The 25,127-nt window shown below is 40.3% G+C and overlaps 2 protein-coding genes across 13 annotated transcripts in view; both read left to right on the top strand.

Moving 5' to 3' along the window:
* GRIA4 (glutamate ionotropic receptor AMPA type subunit 4) overlaps positions 1-25,127 on the top strand; it is a 391,556-nt gene that overhangs the window by 213,339 nt on the left and 153,090 nt on the right. The window lies entirely within an intron of this gene.
* Positions 9,696-11,370, top strand: LOC123947876 (dnaJ homolog subfamily C member 7-like). The gene is given in 2 exon segments (XM_046014165.1): positions 9,696-10,602; positions 10,604-11,370. Coding segments are annotated over 2 exon segments (1,485 nt in total). The 5' UTR covers positions 9,696-9,708; the 3' UTR covers positions 11,195-11,370.

The raw sequence follows: 25,127 nt of genomic DNA, 5'->3' as shown, positions 1-25,127 counted from the left end.
GGTGAGTCTTAGGAGGATTTCTTTTTTCTTATTTCCAAAGCATTGACAGAGTTGGGAGTTTGGACATCATTCCTGCTGTACCTGATTTTTCAGTAAATATTTTAGGAAGTCAGATAGCTTCAAGGAGTATATAATTTTAATGGGAAAATGTCAGACCTTCTTATGAAATCTCTGTCACTTTAAAGTTGATCAAGTTTACTAATGCACCAAGATATTTATCCATGTTTCTAGGAATGACTTAAGATACAACTCCTCCTAATGTCCAGTAGCCCACCCCCATACCACACATACCAGTCTAGGTGTAAGTGAGAGACAGCTTGATATGGCAAGAGTCAGCATAGCATCATGGAGAAGGTGTAAATATTGGATGTTCTATATGTAGGGTCCCTGCCCACTCATCCTACGTCTGTGACATTGGGCCAGGCTCTTCACTTCCCTACTTAGGAAAATAATACAGACCCTTTAAGGTGTTCTATATTTAGAAATATGACATGTGTGATTTCTCATAGGGTCTAACATATATTGTAAGTGATCAGTAAATACAGTAAGTATTATGCACCTACTTTTTTTTTCTGCTCAGTTCTATTTTTATTGGATGTAAACTAAGTGCCTATCAGCTCATGAATGGATAGATAAAATATGGTCTGTCTATCCAAATAGTATCCAAATACCAAATAGTATTCAGTGTAAGAAGGAATGAAATACTGACACTTGGGACACTTGGGTGGCTCAGTGGGTTAAGCCTCTGCCTTCAGCTCAGGTCATGATCCCGGGTCCTGGGATGGAGCCCTGCATCAGGCTCTCTGCTCAGCAGGGAGCCTGCTTCCTCCTCTCTCTACCTGCCTCTCTGCATACTTGTGATCTTTGCCTGTCTAATAAATAAATAAAATCTTAAAAAAAAAGTACTGACACTTGCTACAACATGGATGAACTTTGAAAATATTACGCTGAAAGTGAAAGAAGCCAGATACAAAAGACCACATATGGCATGATTCCATTTATATTAAATGTTCACAATAGGCAGATCTATAGAAAAAAAAAAGATTAGTGGTTGCCAGGGGCTATGGAGAAGAAGGAATAACTGACCACTGAATTTTTTATGGAATGATGAGTATTTTCTGCAATTACAGAGTGTTGATAATTGTACAACATTGTAAATCTATTAAAAATCTATTAAGTATACACTTCGAAAAAGTGAATCTTATAGTATGTGAACTACATTTATTTTTTTTAAAAGAGAGCATGTTCAGGAAAAGCAACATACTTCAATGCTTAGATAACCAAAATGTTATGGAATATTTATAGAGTTTACCTAAAAACATGTATCACATGCAAATTATTTTTAAATACAATAAAATAAAAGTAGTAGCTGCTCTCCTCTCGAAAATTTCCCACAATCACAAGCAGCAAAATTAGAAATAGTCATAAGACCCATTATTGGTGAAATTAAAAAACAACAGAAACCTTTAAACAAAACAATTATTTATAAAAATTTACCCTAAGTGGTATCAAGCAGGGTTGTGGTGGAAGACAACATAGGAAAGACATCAAAGCTGTAGATCTCAGAACTAGAAAACCATGTGTCTTAAAGTGAGAGGCACAAACTGAGATATAACCTAAACTCGTTGCCGGAGTTTAGGCAACTGCATACATAGCATGGTAGTGAGGGCTTCCCTACACTCAGTTCTGGGACTGGAGGAGTCATTGCTAAGTAAGGACTGACACAGTCTATATTTGCAAGGAGTCAAATCCCCACAGCTAGCAGAGGAGGGGTTTTGGTGGAGAAGAGGCTTTACATTGTTAGTAATTTAGCATCTCTGTTTCTTCACTGGATAGGAAGAAGTACAAGGTAAAGAAGCACATAGGTAAAATCCAGGCTATTAAGGAAAATTTCTGCTCTCCTAGAAAAGAGCTCCACCCATCCCTCTCCAATACATATTGCCCACAAATAGCTACTTCGGGAAAAACTGGTCTCCTTCAGGAGTTAATAATCAAAAAGGGTACATAGGGGTGGGGTGGAGAATTGGATGAAATAAATAACGACTAAAAAACATGCAGCAACAAATTGAGTCGAGCAAAACTTATGGCAAACATTTTAACTAGATGTGAGCACTTAAATGACGCAGGAGCACAAAGCAGAGATACAGAGTCTCAAAAACAGAGTTCAAGAAAGTAGTGTCTGTATGTATGAATGAAATGAATGAATGAATGAATCAGAAATAAAAATTGGACTGGATATTGCTGAAAGTACAGTATATGTCATCAAAAATGAGCAAAATAAATGCTTAAACTAAAGATTTTTAAGAAATTAGGTAACAGATTGCAGTTACCAAAGACAGACCCAGAAAATACACCAAATAATAATTAGAGTCCCAAGAATTGGGAGGAAAGGGTGGAGTTTGGTTTGGTGCCTAATGAGTTAGAAATGCCTGTGCCACTCTTATAAGATGTCTCTTAGTCAACTAGAAGTATAGGTCTGTAACTCAGGAGACAGGTGAATGTAACTACTTGGCTACATTGTTTTCACACTTGCAGAGTGGCCTGGATAACCTCCTGCATGGCAGTAATCTGCATGTCACCTTGGCTGGTGATACTTCCACCCATTATAACCACTGCTTTTTAAAGGTAAAGAGCGTACATTATTTTTCTCCAAATATTCATTTAATATTTTATTACACATAATAATAGTGACAGTTCAGGTGGGTAACATTCTCAGAATGGGCACAAACTTGCTCTGTATGAAGTGTAGAATGCCTGCTGAGAACAGTTTCAGAACAAATGCAACTCTCACATGCTGACATCTTCCCTTCATGTGTACTGAAGAGGGCATAATGGAAATCAGATGGCCAGAGAGCAAGCAGCAGGGCAGAAAAAGCAGCAAAGGAGGGCTTGGCTAATAGCCCCACATAAGTGACTTCTACTCGGTGATGTTGAATGTGTTTGTTTAATATAGGCCTCTGAAAATTGCTACAAGTTTGATATGGGATTTTAGAAGTCATATCTTTGAAAACTAAACTCTTTCACTGTTCTAATTGTTTTAGATTTTATAAGAAAGCCAAGCTATGTGAATTCGCTTAGATTTCATGACCATGCATTTTAGACAAGGAAATTAGGACAACGGAAGAAACATTTCCCTCCATCTTTCTAAAGTACATGGTTTAAGGACGTAAAAAGCAGCCATTCAAGTTTGGATGCTGTCAGTTTATTTTAGTATATAATTTTTCCCTTGAGGTTTGATGAAACATTTTATGGTTTCAGGAAGAACTAGGGCAGAAAAGTAGAAGGGGATTTTTACGTATTTGTTTGTTCTGATTGTCATACTGGGTAGGATTCAAGAACCTTTGGTCTAAAATGCTACTCTCTAGTGTTGGACCCTGGCTCTCCCTCTTACTATTTATGTGACTGTGTGTGAGGCAGTTAATGTCTCTGTACTCACTTTTCCTATCCATTGAAATGAGAATAATCATGGACCTATTTGGGTGACAATTAAGTCTTATAATTAACTCATAGCAGTGTTCAACATACAGCGTGCCCTCAATTTTTTTTTCCTTTTTTCCAAGTTTTTATTTAAATTCCAATTAGGTAACCTACACACTCAACTAGTTTTGTATTTTATAACATGCATACATTACTATACATCATCATATGTAAGCCTCTCAACAATGTAATGAAGTAAGTAGATATATCCCTCTTACGGGTTGAATTTTGTCTCCTTAAAAGGAAATGATATGTTGATAACCCTCAGAACCTGATTTTATTTGGATATAGGGTCATTGTGGATGCAGTTAGTTAAGATAAGGTCCTAGGGTACCCTTCCTTCAATATGACTAGGTCTTATAAAGACGACAGCCACATTAAGACAGAGATGCAAAAGGAGAATGTCATGTGACAACAAGGATGGAGATTGAAGGTATGCAGCTCCAAGCTAAGGGACACTGAAAATCATTAGCAAATCAGCAGAAGCTAGGAAGAGGTAAGAAAAGATTTCTCCTCCAGGCTTCAGGGGTAATACAACCTGAAGACACCTTGATTGTGGACTCCAAGGGTCCAGAATTGTGGAACGATACATTTCTGTTGTTTAAAGCCCCCAAGTTTGTGGCAGTTTTATTATCACGGCCTGAGGAAACTAATACAGTCCCCATCTTGCAAATAAAGAAATTCAGGCATCCAGAGACTCATCCAAAATCACACATTTAGTAGGCAAAGGATGTTGCCTGCTAAAACAAATGTGTTTTGTGTCTTTCCATCATCCCTTCCTTCGTGTTCATTCCACCCCAGGTACGCTCTTCCACCTAATCCTTTCTCACCCCTGCCAGATACGCCCATGCTGTGTCTTTCATCTGAGGGAAGAAATAGTATCGGTTGACTGTTCCTCCATGCCCAGCATCACACAGGGCAGTGTTCATGTGCAGTGTTCTCGCAAGCTGAAATAAGTCCTCCTCCTTTTTCCTTCCGTGAAAATCCTCATCTTTCAGCTGCCAAGACAAACACCCCAAGTCCGAGTGTTTCATCCACCTAGTCAGAACTACTCCTTTCTTCCCCGCCCATTTCCACATCTATCCGTCTTTATCCCATGTAGCCCTCATGTCACGCAGCTGTGTCTGTAGACCATGAGTAGCCTGTAGCAGTCTGTCAACCTCACTGAAGTTTAAGTTTCTTAAAGTCAGGACTATAAATATAATAGTCCTTTAAGGAACAATAGATTAATACATTGGAAATTTTATTGAGACCTCACAATTCAGAAACAGCTTTTGCTGCATATGTTTACGCTGCATGAAATCTCTGTCCTATTCTCCAGCCCGGAAATTGAACAGTGAGTGGACCATTAGGGATGAAAGGAAGATGGCCAAGATGTTAGATGAGGCCTGGACTTCCAGTAGTCATTTTTGTCGTTGTTGTTTGAATTGGCTCTCCATTTACACCGCTGGTTCACCCTCTCCTTCCACCTTGGGCCTTCTTTCTGTTCAATTTGAAATCTCACTGAATCTTTTTTTTTTAAGATTTTATTTATTTGACAGATCACAAGTAGGCAGAGAGGCAGGCAGAGACGGGGTGGGGGCAGTGGGGGGGAAGCAGGCTTCCCGCTGAGCAGAGAGCCCCATGCAAGACTTGATCCCAGGACCCTGAGATCACGACCAGGCCAAAGTCAGGGCCACCCAGGTGCCCCTTGAAATCTCACCGAATCTTTAGAAGGCCCTGAACTGAGAGTTCACTTCCTCCCCATACTCAGTCAAATGGTGAAATGGAAATTTAGACTCAAAAGTTGCATTGCACAAAATGTTTTCAGAAAACAATCTGCTAGAAAAATGAAAAAGTCAAAATGTCAATGATTTAATTAAAATTGTTTTGAAGCTGTTTAATTTCAGAAGTATCACTCCTGAAGAATTTCAGGTGGGCCCTACTAATTTGAATTGTGAAATTTTTCTTATATGCATTTATTCATAAAATTTATGTTAAGAAATCACATACGTGCACATACAACACACTACATTAGGCCTGTGGTTGGCACAGCCATGACTTATCATATTAAGCACAATCTGGATGATTTTACTGGTGCTCTGAGGTCTCCCCCTAATGCAGCAGAACTATTGCATGCAGTAGATGAGCTAGTCTCAGCGTTGTTAGCCATGAGGTTCCCAGAGCTGGGAAAATCCTGTGCTAGAGAACAATTTGCATTACAAAGGGACGGTAATACCTAGAGCTTTAGCAGAAGGGAAATGCTTAGCTTTAAGCCAAGCCATCCCTTTGTAGACATAATGTTATTTTAACTCCTGTAGCATCTTTCATTCTTCAAGGTAATAAGGTACTTGACAAATAATATAAATATTGTTTCATGACTGGTTTGCAGTAATAACCAAGATAAAGTTTAAATGCCAGATCGAAGACTTTGCTGGGAGTGCTGCTTCAGGCCTCCTCCAAAGGAAAGCAGAATGGGTCTTTGAGAAAAACAAAAGAAACTGGTTTATTGACCTTTCTGTTTTCTTTTGGTTTGATTTTAGAAGATTATTTCTTAGTGTGGGAAACTTACATTCTTCCTGTAAGTGTTTATGCGTATGCACCATCAGGGTCCGATTTTCAGTTCTTGGGAAGGAAACATGTTTGAACCACTTTTGCACTTATATAGCATTTAGCATAACGTTGGCAAATAGGATGCATGGGAAATGCATTTTTTTTTTAATCCTATTTGCTCACATTGTTTTTCTGTGTCCTTGTAAGCTTAAGTACATTTTGTTGTGTTTTGGTAAGTGAGTAACTAAGGTGTGATGAACTAGAATTTAAAATATCCTCTTCATATGATAATACAGTTTAATGGTAGGGGAAAGGGTGGAACCATCTGAAAAAAAAAGAAGATGAAGTTATTATGTCCCAAAAGTATGTTACCCAAATGGATTTTTTATGGGAACATATATTTGGGAATTACTCGCAAAGCTTGCATACGGTATGAATGTTGAATAAATATAGTTTTGTTGGTCAGTCCCTTTCTCCTGCCTTTAATACAAATGATGCTTCTGAACATTTCTACTTTGATAATGTTCTTAATACTCTGTGCTTTTGAGTCCTTATAAGCTGCCCCCAGTATTTTCTTTCTTTTCAGAATGACAGTGGCTGGGCAACATATTAACTCTCTCTTGGTCCAATCCCATTTCATATTTCCCCATTAATCGTGTTTAGGATTTCTGTCAGAGTCTTCTCAAAGGCACTGTGATAAAGCAGGATACTTACCACTGCTTACAAAACTTCATTTGGAATCACAAGTGTCTGTTGGCAGATTCATTTATGTCCTCCCAACAGAATTAACCAGCACTAGTTTTGACTTATTAGAGCACAGATCTTAAATTACAGAATTAGTTGGAGACCATAGAGGGGGATTTCTTTTTTTTCTTTCCTTGCTATAATCATCTAGCTCCTCTACAAGAACAGTCAAGAGTTCTGTGGTTATTAGGCTCTCGTGGATAAAATAAGATACTAAGCTAAAAAGAGAAGAGGTCAAAAAAGTGGGGGAGAGAGGACAAAACAAATTTTAGAAACATGGATAAGAAGCTTGAGGAACTGCTGGTGTGAACTTGAGAAAACAGGTGGTGCAAAGTGGTTTTGCAAAATGGAGTGGAACCAGGGGGTATAGCTCAGGGGTAGAGCATTTGACTGCAAAATGGAGTGGAACCAGCTGACGGAAATAGTAGGGGTGTCATTTTCCCAGTATTATTGTCATTACTGCAATCCTGCTTGAAACCTGATCAATGAATCCAAAATTAAATGTTAGTCTCGGGGCGCCTGGGTGGCTCAGTGGGTTAAGCCGCTGCCTTCGGCTCGGGTCATGATCTCAGGGTCCTGGGATCGAGTCCCGCATCGGGCTCTCTGCTCAGCGGGGAGCCTGCTTCCCTCTCTCTCTCTCTCTGCCTGCCTCTCCATCTACTTGTGGTCTCTCTCTGTCAAATAAATAAATAAAAATCTTTAAAAAAAAAAAAATGTTAGTCTCCAAGTTCTGGCATATTGTGCAAAATATATTAGCACCTGTGGGTATTGTAGCTGGAGCGGACAACAGTTTAAAGCGCCAGCTGACTGTTAAGTCCTATGTGGTTTACATCTGAAGGATATTTCTGAGATAGGATTCTTTTAAATTATTATTTTAACTAATACATGACTTATGGGCTGAATTGTCACCATAGAATTCATATGTTGAAGTTCTAGCCCACCAAACCTCAGACTGTAACCATATATAGAGATAAGGTGGTTTCAGAGGTAATTAAGTTAAAATAAGACCACTAGGGTGGTCTAACCCAGTCTGACTGGTGTCCCTATAAGGAGATTTGGACACATAGAGAGACACCAGGGATCCACAGAAGGAAGGACACACAATTAACACAGGGAGAGCAGCCATCTGCTTGCCAAGGAAGGGAGCCTCAGAAGAAACCAAATCTGTAGATATCTCGATCCCAAACTTCCAGCTTCCAGAACTGTGAAAAATACATGTGTGTTCTTTAAACCATTCTGTTACAGCGTCCTAGGAAGCTAATAGGGCATGTGTGTGGTTTTTAAAAGTCAGGTGTTTAGTGAGGCTTAAAAACTCCCCATAGTCTTCTGCTCCACCCCTACTTATCCCACTTCCCATATCCCAAAGGTAACCACTTCAGCTCTTTCCTTTTGCTTCTGGTATGTACCTCCTTATATTTAAAAAGCATTTCATGTTATCTCTTAAATTTTTCATTAGGCCACATCTACTGACTTCCTACTAAGAAAACTTACTCCAATATCACAGACACATCGATCTCTCTATCTATATCCCCATCTTCACAAGATACACCCATCACAATATTTGGTGTTTTGATTTCTATGCTTGTTGAAATGTTATTCATAGTTGAGCCATGCAGAGCACTATGGTTATAATTGTACAGTATTTTTTCGCCTCATAGAATTGCCTCATAATTGCCTCGTAGATCGTGTACAAATAACAAGTTATTTCCCCAGGAACATCTTCCAATAAACCAAGGGTAGCCTCATTTTGGAGAGATCTCTGTAATCATCTGAAGGCTACATAATCTGCTTCCAATGTTTCCTTAAACCCTCGGATCTCTTCATGTCATACCTGCCTGGTGATGGTGGGTGTGATGCCGAGGTCAGTACAATGATGTGTCTAGGGAGCAGTGGTGGCATTTTGAGTGGTGCAGACTCCATCAGCCCTTGATTCCGGTCTTGTCGGAGAATGGGGCCTATCCATTGTTAGTCATTGAGGCCAATGAGTGACTCAGATAGTTCATTGGCCGCCACAATTTGTGGTCTTGAAGAGAAGTAGGACCAATTTAGCAGATCCATAATTTTCCAAGTGTCAGACCAAAAATCACAGTCATGGGTAACTTTCCCACGAGTCAGTAAAAATGTAACAAAGTTCATGAAGGGGAACATTATTAGCCAGGGCTATGAGAATGAACTTGAGTTCTGCCCACTGCACAAGGTGAGCACATCTATTTTTTAATTCTGCATGGCCGGCAATGAGTCTATATAGATACAACACAACAACAGACATGATTGGGTTTCAACTTAACTGAACCACCAGTGGACGAGGCCCAGGGAATTAGAACTGCAGTGAACTGGAAATTAAAAAAAAAAAAAAAAAAATACATGGAGACAAATGAAAATGAAGGCATAACATTCGAGATGCAGTAAACACTGTTTTAAGAGGGAAGATTATAGCAATATAGGTCAACCTCAAGAAAGAAAAAAAAAATCTGAAACAACCTAACCTCACACCTGAAAGAACTAGGAAAAAAGAACAAACCAAACCCCAAACCAATAGAAGGAAGGAAATAATAAAGATTAAAGCAGAAATAAGTGAAATAGAGATACAGTAGAACAAATCAATGAAATTGGGAGCTGATTCTGTGAAAGGATCCACAAAATTGATGAACCTTGAAGCAGACTCATCAAGAAAAAGAGAGGATTCAAATACGTAAAATCAGAAATGAAGGAGAAGAAATAACAACCAAGAACACAGAAATACAAAGGATTACAAGAGAATATCATGAAAAATTATATGCCAGCAAGTTAGACTACTAACACGAAATGGACAAATTCCTAGAATTATCTTTCAAAACTGAATCAAGAAAAAATAGAAAATTTCAGTAGACCAACTACTAGTGATCAAATTGAATCAGTAATCAAAAATTCCTAAGAACCAGGCCTCCCACCCGCCTCTCTGGTCCCGGCGGTAAGATGGCGGCTGCCGCGGAGTGCGATGCGGTAATGGCGGCGACCGAGCCGGAGCTGCACGACGACGAGGAAGCGAAGAGGGAAGCAGAGTCTTTCAAGGAACAAGGAAGTGCATACTATGCCAAGAAAGATTACAATGACGCTTATAACTATTATACAAAAGCCATAGATATGTGTCCTAAAAATGCTAGCTATTATGGGAATCGAGCCGCCACTTTGATGATGCTCGGAAAGTTCCGGGAAGCTCTTGGGGATGCACAGCAGTCAGTGAGGTTGGATGACAGTTTCGTCCGGGGACATCTACGAGAGGGCAAGTGCCACCTATCTCTAGGGAATGCCATGGCGGCATGTCGTAGTTTCCAGAGAGCCCTAGAACTGGATCACAAAAACGCTCAGGCACAACAGGAGTTCGAGAATGCAAATGCAGTCATAGAATATGAGAAAATAGCAGAAACAGATTTTGAGAAGCGGGATTTTCGGAGGGTGGTTTTCTGCATGGATCGTGCCCTAGAATTTGCCCCTGCCTGCCATCGCTTCAAAATCCTCAAAGCAGAATGTTTAGCAATGCTAGGTCGTTACCCGGAAGCCCAGTCTGTGGCCAGTGACATTTTACGAATGGATTCTACCAATGCAGATGCTCTGTATGTACGAGGTCTTTGCCTTTATTATGAAGATTGTATTGAGAAGGCGGTTCAGTTTTTTGTACAGGCTCTCAGGATGGCTCCTGACCATGAGAAGGCCTGCATTGCTTGCAGAAATGCCAAAGCACTTAAAGCAAAGAAAGAAGATGGGAATAAAGCATTTAAAGAAGGAAAGTACAAGCTAGCCTATGAACTGTACACAGAAGCCCTGGGGATAGACCCTAACAATATAAAAACAAATGCAAAACTCTACTGTTAATCGGGGCACGGTTAATTCCAAGCTTAGGAAACTAGATGATGCAATAGAAGACTGCACGAGTGCAGTGAAGCTCGATGCCACTTATATAAAAGCCTACTTGAGAAGAGCTCAGTGTTACATGGACACAGAACAGTATGAAGAAGCTGTGCGGGACTATGAAAAAGTGTATCAGACGGAGAAAACAAAAGAACGCAAACAGCTCCTAAAAAATGCACAGCTGGAACTGAAGAAGAGTAAGAGGAAAGATTACTACAAAATTCTGGGAGTGGACAAGAATGCCTCTGAGGACGAGATCAAGAAAGCTTACCGGAAACGGGCCTTGATGCACCATCCAGATCGACACAGTGGAGCCAGTGCTGAAGTTCAAAAGGAGGAGGAGAAGAAGTTCAAGGAAGTTGGAGAAGCTTCTACCATCCTCTCTGATCCCAAGAAAAAGACTCGCTATGACAGTGGACAGGACCTGGATGAGAAGGGCATGAACATGGGCGATTTTGATGCCAACAATATCTTCAAGGCATTCTTTGGCGGTCCTGGGGGCTTCAGCTTTGAAGCATCTGGTCCAGGGAATTTCTTTTTTCAATTTGGCTAATGAAAGGAAACCATCCAGAACCCAGAAAGTGCAGACTTGCTCAGTGTAACCTTGATCGTGGGCACAGTTCACCTCCTCCCTTCATCTCGTCTCCCCGTCCTTAGAGCAGTTTCGTTTTCTTAGTTGGATACCCTGTGTCTGTGTGAGTTGGAGGGAAGGAAAGGGAGCCAGCGCCGAAGACTTGCGGGGAGGGGAGGGAGGCGGGGGGTAGACAGGGAGGCAGCTTGTGAATTTTTGTTTTACTGTTTAACTTTATTAAAAAAGAAAAAAATTAAAAAAAAATTCCTAAGAAACAAAAGTCTAGAAGCAGATGGCTTCACAGGCAACTTCTAACAAATATTTAAGGAAGGGTTAATACCTATTCTTCTCAAACTACTCCCAAGAAAATAGAAGAGTGAGGAAAGCTTCAAATTCATTCTACAAGGCCCGCTTATTACTGATACTAAAATCAAGCACTAGAAAAGAAGAGAATTGCAGAGAATTACAGGCCAGTATCTCTGATGAACATAGATATAAAAGTCCCTAACAAAATATTAGCAAACTGAATCCAAAAGCACATTTAAAAAATAATTCACCATGATCAAGGAAAAAAAAGAAAGGAAAAGAAACTTGTCCGTGGGTCATCTGTGGTTTCAGATTAGAGTTTGTCTGTTTCAGGAAAATCTATCCAAAAGGGCCGAAGTTCCCTTTCAGGGGGAAAAAAAAATAAAAACAAACAAACAAAAAAACCATTCTTAAACCTTTTATAATCTTCTCCTGAATGGATCTCAGTTTGTCATGATAAAATGCAGAAAGGGCTGAGCCCCATGATAGACTGTTCTTCCTTAATAGGTATCACATGCCCTCTCTCAATCTTCCAAACAAACCAGTCGAGTTTGTAATAATTTATTTGGTTTCTGCCTGGAGCAGCCGCAGATTTCTATCCTTTCTCCCTCAGTGAGAGTACCCAGCTCTGAAACCATCATGAGAAAGGCAGAACAATCTTCTTCCCACACAGAATGAATGTTAGTAATGTATGTTACCCTGGGCAGACCTGGGACCAGATACCAGATTGGCAAGGGAGTCTCCTATCTGGAATAGAGTTAGCAACAACCAGGGCTCTATTTGGGCGGCTGTCTTTGAACCTACTTCCTGTTACCCCTAAAGCGGAGGATCATTTACTGCCTGGTTGGCCATACAATGTCATCAACATCTTTGCTCCTGATTTCTATGGATTTACTTCACGTCCTGTTAGTCAGCCTGTGAGATCCTTGTCCTTCTGCTTCTGGAGAGCCATATCTCTCAGCATCCCATCCTCACTGCCGAAACTGTAAACAGTTGTAATGGGTCTGAGATTTTACCTTATTTGTAAGCTAAGCAGTCTTCCTGCCATGTTTTCATGGATGCTGGAAAAAGGCAAAAGTTTCTTGGTCAAAGGTGAAGGACAGTTTGAAGGACAGCTTCCAGAGTAGCTATGGTATCATTTCGTGTCATGTGTCCAAGTCCTAATTTCCAGAAGCTGAGACAAGGAGCGTCAGGTGACGGGTGCCTACAGAGTACTTTGCATCTAAAGAAAGGAGAACTGAGCTTCGGGCTCCCCAGTCTTTTGTCAGGAGTGGTAGGTATGCCTGCCCTGTGCTCCAGAGGGAGACACTGTCTTGATTTTCCAAAACTATAAACAAACCCAGTTTTTGCCCTAGAGAGAGATGCTATCTCTGTTTTCCAAGGCTGTTTGCTGTACAGATATCCAGGAAAAGATGGTCTGGAACAAAGGCGGTCAGTCTCACAAGACATGCGTAAGTTTGAGAGACCGTGAAGAATTGTCTCCCAAATTTGGTACAAGATAAACAATCATTCTAGAATTAATGTTCTAGAACTAATGTTCTGAATAATTAGTAAATTGTTTCAAAATTCATGCCTTTCATTTCTGGAAGATGTCCCTATTGCTTCTTTGGTAATGTCCACGTCTTTAGTTCTCTGTCTCCCTTTCTGAAGTCCTGACTATTCGACATGGTTTTCAGGGTTAATCTTCTCATTTTCTTATGTTACCTCGTTTTTTCTCCTCTATCTGTTCTACTTTATGGAAGACTTTCTCAACTTTCTCTTCTTAGTTACTAAATTTTTAATTTCTGCTGTAATTTTTAGATTTTCTAAATTTAGGTTTCTTCTTTTAAGTTACTGAATGGTTCTCTTTAAAACTTTTTTGTTTCATGGGTGTGGTGTCTTTTCCTAGTTCTCTGAGCATACCAGTTGTGATGGCTTTTTGTCTTCCAAGTCTTCTTCTGCATTGCCACTTTTCCTTTAAGTTCCTTTTGGTTTGTTTTATTCTGTATTTTTAATAATCGAAAGGCCTTTCTTGAAATCTGTGATTTTCCTCACCTATTCAGCCTTCTATGAGACTGAGAGCACCAGAAATCAGACTGGAAGCTCTTACTTGAATAGTTGGAGCTTGTCAGGTAGTTGGCCTCACTATGGGATGATGGGGTAGAAACCTAGCTATTCCTACTTTCTACGTCTTTCCACTTGCATTAGTTAGTATCCTCAGAGAGAAATCATCAATTTTTTGCTTACGGTATATAACCCAGGCTGCCAAAATTCTTGGAAATGAATGGACTGAAATTCTTTAGCTCTCAACAAACAGACTTTCATGTCACCCACTCTGTTCAATTCAGTACCCTTACCCATAGCTCTGCTAGTGTCCTCCCGGTCAGTAAACCACCTGTATCTTGCTAAGATTAAAGAGAGAATCTGGATGCCTGACACATTCTCTTTCTCCTCCTTAGCCCTATCAGTTTTCAGCCTTCAGAAGTACTGGAGATCTCTAAATCCTGAGACATTTTGGCATTTTGCAGCATTAGCCTTGATTCTTGCTGCTTTTATTGTAGACACACAACTTTCAGCTTTACCCTGCTGGAATGAGTGTCACCACCTGTCCGTCTGCTTTCCAGCTTCCAGTCATGTATCAGTATCTCTAGCATGCTCTCATATCTTCTCCAGCTTTCTTTGATTTATGGGATTTTTAACCTTAGTTTTAGCTCATTACAGAGCAAGCAAAAATACACATTTGTACCCAATACACCATATTTAACTATGATAGACTTTTTTTTTTTTAAGATTTTATTTATCTATTTGACAGACAGAGATCACAAGTAGGCAGAGAGGCAGGCAGAGAGAGAGGAGGAAGCAGGCTCCCTGCCAAGCAGAGAGCCATATGCAGGGCTCGATCCCAGGACTCTGGGATCATGACCCGAGCCGAAGGCAGAGGCTTTAGAAGGCAGAGGCACTGAGCCACCCAGGTGCCCCAACTATGATAGACTTTTAAGGAGCTGCAAAGAAGCGCAATAGGAAAGGATTCTCACTTCCCATAGGTGAAATGGGGATTTCCTATGTTAACCATGCATCATTGTTGGTAAAGCTTCAGTGATGTCAGTTACGAAGTTTTTAAGGTCAGCAGTTGTTTCCAAATGTCCTAGCAGAATAACTAGCCTGCCACTTAAAAGCATTCAGGCTTCCGTAATTCCAAAGTGCCTGCTTAAAATCTTAACAGATTCCCAAAACATTCACTCAAACCAAGAATTCACAAAATATAGCCGTAGTAAAATAATGACATTTTGTTATATACAAGTGTTAAAAATAATTAAAGAAGGTGATTTAGGTGATGAAATGAACTTTATTTAACCCTCAGTTAAGGGGGAAATCCTTCTTCCCAAGGGTTCTGGGAGTGGAACAGCGGAACAGAAGATAGGAAGGTTTTATAGGATAAAGAATAAAGAACCAGGGAGAGAAAAACAGAAAATGAACAAGGAACAAGGAAGTAAGTATAGAGCATAGACCTGGCTTGGAGTTTGAGGGCTGGTTGATTGGAGGTACCATGTTTGCAGTCCAGCAGAGTGTTTTCAGGGATAGGAAAGGTCTCTCCAAGTTTTGGTTTGCAGAATTGGCACCCCAGACAGACATGGCTCCATCTTGGGCCTAGACATGTCTTTCAACGCAAGATACCAATGCTACTGGCGTTGTCTAACAGGTATTTATTAAATTACATGGCTGGCTGATTCCTAATTAAGCAGAATGGAAAATATTTTGCAGGAAAAAAACAACCAGAAAAATTACCCTGAAGTTGAATTTTATTTCAGAAATTTTTCTGTTACAGCAGCTTGTCTTAAAATCAATCTATATCACTTTGTAAGTTTACTAAAATATCCTATAATTTTATTTTACAGTCAGAGGATAATAGAGAAGAGAATGGTGTGGCTATTCTGGGACTGCTGTCTTTCATAAAAAGGGATCTATAATGAGAGCTAAAAAAATGGTTGAAATTTTTTCCATTCATCAGTGCTTCACAGCTAAGGGAGAGATAGAACTTTATGATATTACTGCTGATTATTTTATGATTTTCCTCATGAGAAGGACAGAAGAGAAATTAATGGTGGTACCAAAAGGAAAAATACGCATTTATAAAATCTCCTTACCTCTTATTATACTTCACAGGTATTTATAAATTAACAGCTTCTAGTTAAATCATAAGAGTATTAACTAAATTTGCTTTCTTATGTATGTAGAGATTAAATAATGCCAAAAAAAAGTTGGTATGTTTCAGGTGTAATGAAGAATTTTAGTGCACGTATTAAAAAACCATGAGGCAAATGCTTCTCCTATGTGGTACTTGGTTAAGATATCAACAGTGAAACAGGGCTGCTCTTTGAGTTAGGATTTGTATCGTGACACTATTTTTAGTCATTAAAAACAGACCCGCAAGATTTTATTTTGTCCGGACAGTTGACATCACAAATGTGAATTAAATCAGATGAGTCATTTTTAAATAAAAGTGAAGGGGAACAACTCCGGATATTTCAAACCTGTTTCTCTTCCTCCTCCACAGAACCTAATTTGTTTCTTAACTAAGGGAGTGACTGTAGGCATTTGTAGAGGGGGAATAAAATCTCCCAACCTGTTTTGTTCTATGTAAGAGCCACCGCATTCACAGTGAATCCCAGAATGATTTTCAAAGGTGGACCAATGACATAGCCAAGCGTACATTTCTCATGCATGAAAAACCATGGTTGGCACAGGAACCACCACTGACCCTGTGTGTGGTGTGTACCCAGGGGATTCCATATGTTGGAAATAGTCCCTACACACTATTGGCAGTTCCTGCCCAAGACGGCCAATACAGGGTACCACTGAAGCTCCCAAAATGGATGAAAATCATAATTAGTAGAACTTTTACTTCCCAGTCACAATTCAAAATAAGGAGAGAGTGAAACATAACATTTTGCCAGTCAGCAGACCTTCTGAAAGATAAAGGGATGGTAAGACAAATCCCAGTGTTTTCATAAAGGTAGTGTAAGGCTTTCAGATCTTCAGTTTTTCTCTGGTCCGTGGTCTGATTTCTCACACGTGGTGTCACAGAATTTCTAGAGGGTCATAGCACAGTTCTAGAGGAGTGGTTTATCTGAAAGCATCAGAGCCTCCCATCTTTGGGGATTGCCTCTTGTTCCTTCAGGGTCAAGATGTGATTTCTGACATGAAACTGTATATTCAGCCATCTTGAGTCCAACAGATGTTCAGAGACCGTTTTCAGATTTAGTGCTGAGGAGAGCTTGCCGACACTGCAGAGTGAGACTGGAGACTGAGGAGGACAGTTGGAGTTCCCTGTGTTCCCAGATGTGTCTGCAGGAGGCTGAAGACTTACAGAACCTCCTAGTGTAGTAGCTCCATTTACTGTGTGCTGTGTACGCTGACACATGTACACGCACGCGTGCATGCGCGCGCGCACACACACACACACACACACACACCCGATCTCTAACTCTCCCCAGAGCCCGTTATAACCCTTTCACAGATGAGACTAGCAGAGCTCTTGAAGTCGTCATAATGTGTGGAAGACCATCGAGTTAGTGAGGTAGAGACAGAGTCACACTGACAGTATATCAGAAGCACCAGGTCCCTCGGAAGCTGATGGTCTGCCTTCTGGTAACGCATGAGCAATAACGAGTTCTTGGGCAGGAGCTCCACGGAGTCGAGAAATGTCTCCTCATGTTTCATCTTCTCAGTCAGTCTGTCACAACTTGAGAAGACTTCAGAGGAGGGCTGTGGAATGATTTTAATTATGAGCCTCAGCTGCCACTGACAAAAGTGGCAATGACTGCTGTCTTCCATGAGCAGCCCCTGCAATTGCGTGTGCAAAGGGAAGGGACTTTGTAGGCGGCTCACGGTGAATTATGATCAGCTCCCCACAGAGAAGGAGCCCTAGTGCTGAGGGAATGTTAGAAGACCTGCTCCCCTAGTCCATGTCATCGTGTACTCACAGAGGTGCTGCCGTCTGTTTGGGCACGTGTTTGAAGGAAAGGGAAAGATGTATCTGACCCACTGGAACTAGTTTCACTTTCTTTCTATAAAAACTGAAGGGAGGGAAGCAGAAAACTCTTTTAACCACATGTACACCTAAGCTTCAATTTAGGGACTCAGAGAGAGAGAAGTAGAGGGAGGGCTGAGCTAGGGATAGGACCAGACATCCGCATGTGCCCTTGAGAATGGAGGAAGGGTCAAAAAGAGGGCCCGAGAAATGATTTCAGTTGCTGTGAACTAAACTAGCAGACGAGGGGCGCCTGGGTGGCTCAGTGGGCTAAAGCCTCTGCCTTCGGCTCAGGTCATGATCTCAGGGTCCTGGGATCGAGCCCCACATCAGGCTCTCTGCTCCGCGGGGAGCCTGCTTCCTCCTCTCTCTCTGCCTGCCTCTCTGCCTAATTGTGATTTCTCTCTGTCAAATAAATAAAATATTTAAAAAATATTAAAAAAAAAACTAGCAGACGAGTAGACCTGGTTAAAACTGATTGATTCTGATTGAGAGGGTAGAGAAGACATTTTCAGAAAACTGATTTGTCTGTTCCTCTTCCCTTCTCCTTAGAAATGTTTATACAATCCTCTTTCCTGCTGTGTAAAATCCGAACTCCTCAACCTGACAGCCAAGCTCTCCCATCCCCATGCACTTAATGATTACCCCATTCTGCATGTTGAGAAATTCAGTGGTGACTTTTCTAACTGGGCAGCGAGGGCACAGATTGGTATTTTAGAAATACCGCTGGCAGCAGGTGGCACATATGTGAAAAGAAATGAAAACTCCAGACTGGAGTTCACAAGTTAGGAAACATGTGTAGTGGTTTAGTCTCAAAGATGAAGAGGATGTGAGTGCAAATAGTCAAAGTGAGAATGGGAATTGCACTGGGCTTGGTTTTTAAGACTGACTGGGACTTAGTGCAGCTTTCCCAGATACAGGATGACTTGTCTCCAGGCTCTTGGGATAAAACCTGGAGAACCCACCTGAGATGAGGACTTGGAAAGAGAAAAGCAGACTCCTCCTTCCTGGTTCACAGAGCCCACAGAGTTGGTAATGGGACTAGTGTCACATACCAAGCTACATCTCGGCAGGTTTCCTGGCCTTACAGACGAGTAGCCAGGTGGGGGCTCTTCCTCTGGAATTTCAAGGTGGAAGAAGTGTTTCAAGTACTGCAGTCTTAAGTGTTGTTCACTTGAAGTTTTATCGACTCAGTTGGACATGATTGTAACATGTAACAGGATAACCAGAAGCTTATATTATAAGACCTGTTGTCTGCATTTTTCTGTTCAGGATCTGATCCTGTTTTCCTCGTCTCTGGGACATTCTCTTCTTCTTTTCTATTATTTATCCATGGCCTTAACAGAGAGTCTTACTAAATATTGCTGAGAACTACCTTGGAAACTACTTCAACCAAAAGTATACACACCATTTCTAACTAATGGTCTTTTTTGCCTTTGTCTTAGGCTCTTTAAAGAGATTGGCTGAACGCACATTCATGTGTACACACACATACTCTGTTTTGCTTCTCTGTCACTGGGTAACAAACCACCCCAAATTTCGTGGCTTAAAAAAAGCATTTATTATTGTTAATGACTTTTTGTGGTGACTTGCTCAGTTGGGCAATTCGGTAGCTCCCTGTGATGAAGGTTGGGGCTCTGGTCCTTTGGTGACCCGACTGGGTGAGAAGGCCCAAGATGGCTTATCCACATGACTGGCAAGTTGAAATGAGCTGTCAGTTGAGATCTCAGCTGGGTCCATTAACCAGTATGCCTTGGTTCTTCCATTTGTATCTTTCTTAGAACATGGCAGCTGTGTTCTAAGAAGGAGTGTTTCAAAGGACAAATCCCAGTGCCCAAGACTTAGCAAGTCTTCAGTTGCACCTTTCTTGGAAATACTCCATTGGCCACGGTGGTAGTCACAAGATCCACACAAATTCAAGGGGAGGACAAGTTCTGCCTCTTGATGCGAAGAGCAGCATGAGCTTATGGAGGGAAAGGATTGCTTGGGCTACCTTTAGAGATTCTTAACTGAACACATGTCTAAACATTGCACACGTGTATAAACATTGTTAAAATAGATATGTTTAAATTAAACATAAACCTTCTGCATTATAATTTTCACATATAATAATCCATATTCACACACACTGTCCCTGATTTATCAACTGAATTTATAACCATGATGAAGTGGTGTGAATGTTTAAGTGGAAGCCTTTGATAATTTGAGAGTTGTCCATAGACTCAGCTGTAGAAAATCAAGGAATTAGTGACCACTGAAATAATGGGACAGGCTATTGGGAGGGCTGCCATGTTTGGTTATACAGCTTGTACACTGCACAAGATTGGCTCCATTCACAGAGACTGCTGTATGAATGCAGTTAACTGAGAGAAAAATCAGAAGAGAAAGTAGTGTAAGGAAAGTGTAGGGAAGAGAATGAATTACATTTTGGACACACTGGGCTCGAGGTGCCTGTTCAACATCGATGTCCAAGTATGTGATAGATAGTAGGAAGCGTTCATTTGGAGCAAAGTAAGACAGGGAAATGGATGAGATCATCGAAGGAAGGTTTGGAAAGAAGAGGAAGAGCCAGAAACAATAACCTTTTAATGTATGAGACAGAGCGATGGGAACGAGCGAAGCATTCGCAGACAGAGTAGCCAGAAAGCTGCCACAACATGACACATATCTGCTAAGATGAGACAGATCAGTAAAAGCCACTTAAAAAAAAAAAAAAAAAAAAAAACCACACATAAAAATCTCTACTTAAAACAGAGGCAATTAACTTTCCATCACCGTCTTTACACGAGTTCTCTGAGTCTCCCAGAGACAAGGCGATCATTCACAGTAAAGCGGCATTTTATCCCTGGCTTTCCTCCTGCTGCACAGTATTCAGGATGACCTTAAATAATGACGAGTTTGCCTTGTGTTGTGATTTTCAGTTTACAGAGCTTGTTCACTTCCTTCATCCAATTTGTTCTCTACCATCAGCCTCCGAAGTACATGTGGCAGGTATTAGTACCTTCATTTCATAGGCGAGCAAACTGAAGCCAGGAGCAGTGATTAGTCCCAGTGGAGCTCTGTCCTCTTGCCTCCTACCTCCATTCTGTTTCTGCTGATCCATTCGATTACATTAAAGATCAAGTCCTTGTTTTTCATTTGTCTGCGCAGGCGCCCAGGTTATCTAAACTGGGAGTTTCCTGTCTTGGAGTGAAGGGTCCTGGCAAGATGTGGCAGCAGCCTGGACTCGAGGGTGGCTGACATCTGCCCCTCCTGGGTGTTTTTGCGGCCGTGCATTCCACTCCCTCTCTTTCTGCAGCATGAATTTCAGAGTATGTGTTACCTTCTTACACACCGTGAAGAAAAGTAATCGGTTCTCTCTGCCTTTAGGAATACATTTGCGCAAAGCTTAAAACCAGGAAATCAAACATGTGTTTTATTGATAGAACACCTTTCATTATTTTTTCACCTCCCAAATTTATGTAATCATAAAACATATTCTTAATAGTTTAACAATACTATTCGCATTGAATTCCCACATCTTTCAGCAAGACCCTTTTTTTTAGCACTGCCCCATCAAAACTTTATTCTGAAGTTGTTCACTGCTTTACCCTTCTTCTTTTTTTTTTTTTTTAAGATTTTATTTATTTATTTGACAGAGAAAGAGAGACACAGCAAGAGGGGGAGAGGGAGAAGCAGGCTTCCCACTGAGCAGGGAGCCTGATGCAGGACTGGATCACAGGACCTTGAGATCGTGACCTGAGTCGAAGGCAGATGCCCAGTGACTGAGCCCCCCAGGCGCCCCTACCCTGTATTTCTAGGCAGAATGCTTCTTCCTCATCACTCGTGCAGCAATATTTACTGACTGCTTAGCAGGTTTCAGACACTGTAATATTCTTGAGTTACAGCAGGGTTATCACCCAAAAATACCTGGTGTTACTGGCTGAGCATTATTTCAACTATTTCTGGATAAATATAGATCAATTTATAAACATAGCTATATATTTATAGATATATTTTCTGTAGATTTTTGGATATATTTTCATACCCCTATTCCATATCTCAGTCCTTCCATCTCTTTGTAGTATCTAAATTATTCAAGATAATCATTATTAACCTTGTAAATTAATTTGTAACAATATGAAAGATATGTATCTATGTATTGTGAGGGAGAGTAGAATGGAAATAATCTCACAACTGAGCTCAAACAGTAATGATACTTTTATATATAAAATTAATAGTTATTTTACTGAATGCCTTAGAAGGTAAGGAAATATAGAATCGATGAACTTCAATAAATTTCTTTATGATAAATGGTATTACTTTTTATAAGACTTGTTAAGTTTTTCATTTTTTTATAAACATATAATGTATTTTTATCCCCAGGGGTACAGGTCTGTGAATCGCCAGGTTTACACACTTCACAGCACTCGCTGTAGCATATACCCTCCCCAATGTCCATAACCCCACCCCCTCTCCCAACCCCCCTCCCCCCAGCAACCCTCAGTTTGTTTTGTGAGATTAAGAGTCACTTATGGTTTGTCTCCCTCCCAATCCCATCTTGTTTCATTTATTCTTCTCCTACCCCCCTAACCCCCGCATGTTGCATCGCCACTTCCTCATATCAGGGAGATCATATGATAGTTGTCTTTCTCTGATTGACTTACTTCACTAACCATGATACCCTCTAGTTCCATCCACGTCATCGCAAATGGCAAGATTCATTTCTTTTGATGGCTGCATAGTATTCCATTGTGTATATATACCACATCTTCTTTATCCATTCATCTGTTGATGGACATCTAGGTTCTTTCCATAGTTTGGCTATTGTAGACATTGCTGCTGTAAACATTCGGGTGCACGTGCCCCTTCGGATCACTACGTTTGTATGTTTAGGGTAAATACCCAGTAGTGCAATTGCTGGGTCATAGGGTAGTTCTATTTTCAACATTTTGAGGAACCTCCATGCTGTTTTCCAGAGTGGTTGCACCAGCTTGCAATCCCACCAACAGTGTAGGAGGGTTGCCCTTTCTCCGCATCCTCGCCAGCATCTGTCGTTTCCTGACTTGTTAATTTTAGCCATTCTGACTGGTGTGAGGCGGTATCTCATTGTGGTTTTGATTTGTATTTCCCTGATGCCGAGGGATGTGGAGCACTTTTTCATGTGTCTGTTGGCCATCTGGATGTCTTCTTTGCAGAAATGTTTTTTCATGTCTTCTGTCCATTTCTTGATTGGATTATTTGTTCTTTGGGTGTTAAGTTTGCTAAGTTCTTTATAGATTTTGGACACTAGACATGACTTTTTAATATGGAGACAAAGACTGAGTGATCTTAAGAAGCTAGAGTAATTACTGTTGTTTTTTGCTTTGTGTTAGCTACCTATTTCTGTTTTTAAAGGAGCCAACTTCTCTGTGTTATGTAAGATGTGGAATCTCTTATATTTTGTCCGGCCATCTTCCAATGCTGTTTGTTACATTATTATTTTTACATGATCAATATTTATTACATTTATTTTGTTTTTCGATATAGTTCCTGTCCATTAAGTCTCAGTTATTTATTTTAATGGAATCAGTGGTCATCAACAATCATTTTACTATGCCTTTTTATTCTAAAATATTTTATTTCCTATGTTGATCAGTTGATTGTGTCAAGATGGTCAATATGTAAAGGATAATTGTAATAAAAATTAATTGCCATGGCTTTGGAAATACAAGATACTATGCTACGTCAGGAGGAACAGCTAAGAGTAAATTATAGTTAGGTAAAATGAGAGGAAGAATGGAAGAACCAACACTGTTCCCAAAGTTGCTGCCTTTTATGCCTCTGTGCTATACATGTGTATGCACACGCACACGCAGTCTGTCCTGCATATCTCAATCTTTTAGTCCTTTTTTAAATATCTCAGTTATCCAAGATAGTAATTATTAACATGGTAAATTAATTTGTGCAAATATAATGGAAGGCCAGTGGGAAAGGATGTGAGGACAAATAAGGTTTCAGGGCCTGTATTGTCCTGCACATGCTGCCCATACCCCTGGCGTATATGTACTACAAAGTTCTGACACTTACCCTTCTGACACCAACACACACACACAGTGCCACTAAACAGAGAGTGACACAGTGGCTCGGGGCTGTACTCTGGCCCCACTAAGGACAAGTGTTTTGGAATAGCAACACTAGTGTTCTCTGTGGGAAGCATGCTAGCATTTTAAAGATAAGACAAAAAAGGTCTGAAGTGAATCAGAGAAATTATGGGAAAATGTGGCTTTCACCTAGAAATATGCAGTGAATCATAAGGAGTTATTTAAAGAAACTTTCAGATCTGAGTATCGCTGTCCTGCTGCATAAAGACCTTCTCTCACCACCGTGCTGTGTGGCATGAGCTGGGAAGTCCAGTTCCCGGGGTTCAGATGGACACGCAGGCCTGCAGCAGGTTGATGTGTAACAAAGAGCAAACCTATTCAGGCTGACTGTTCAAATGTCAGCCTGCTACAAGTAGTTTCCAGGAAATTCTAACGTCACCCTAGTAAATACAGTGTTCATTAGTATAGTGCATTTGGTTCGTAAGTTTTCTGATCGATATATGGACAAGATAGGGAGATAATTCAGATTTCCAGTCGTTCATGTTTCGGTATAAAATGCAAAGTGAGTCTAACATTCTAGAAAAGTTAATATGAAATTGAAAATCCCAAAGAGCTGAAACACTTTACTCCTTATTCCATACCCTTTATAATGTATTTAGGGGCACCTGGGTGGCTCAGTGGGTTAAGCAGCCGACTCTTGGATTCAACTCAGGTCATGATCACAGGGTCTTGAGATGGAGCCAGGTTTGGGCCCTGTGCTCAGTGGGGAGTCTCCTTGAGATTCTTTCTCTCCCTCCCCCTCTGCCCCTCTGCTTGCTCACATGCTCTACCTTCCTAAAATAAATAAAATCTTTTAAAAAGCAGAAAAATATATTCAGTCATTTACTCTAAGTTTATTTAATTTTAATACTAAACATCATAATTATTTAGAAATTTGTGCAAAACAAATAAAAGAGATTACCACATTTAAGTAGAAAATTTCATTGATGAATTAAAATATCCTCTGATCAGATGTGTAAAATTTAATTTATGCATAAAGGATACGTCTGTTGCATGACATAACCTTTACTAATGTATTTGTAGAACATTACATTATAAATCGAACAAAGGTCCAAATCCACTAAAACACAGATGTATGTAATGTGGTATTTATTTAAATTACACTAGGCTATGATTTTCCATTCTCATTTTCTATTATAATTAAGAAATAATGTTATGATTGCAACAGCAGCCAGACCCCAAAGTGGTAATGAAATGTAACCATGAACATCTAAGTGAATCTGTAAACCTTTGGGCTTTTATTAACTGATTATTGTGCTAAACTTTGGGATTAATTATCAGTTTAGCCATTTGGATTCCCAGGTGATATACATATTAAATGCCATTATTCTTTGATAGTTTTCAACCAACATGGAAAAAAGTAAAAGTCATTCGATTAGAAGAGCAGAGACCATCGGTGATACTTGAGAGAACAGTGTCAGCTTAAGTGGGGCCTAGAAATGAAGTGGACTGCAGGAAACCGAATCCAGCAGATAAA

This window comes from Meles meles, chromosome 8 (genome assembly GCF_922984935.1).
Source record: "Meles meles chromosome 8, mMelMel3.1 paternal haplotype, whole genome shotgun sequence".
Classification (NCBI taxonomy): Eukaryota; Metazoa; Chordata; class Mammalia; order Carnivora; family Mustelidae; genus Meles; species Meles meles.
This window is presented reverse-complemented; position numbering and strand designations above follow the sequence as displayed.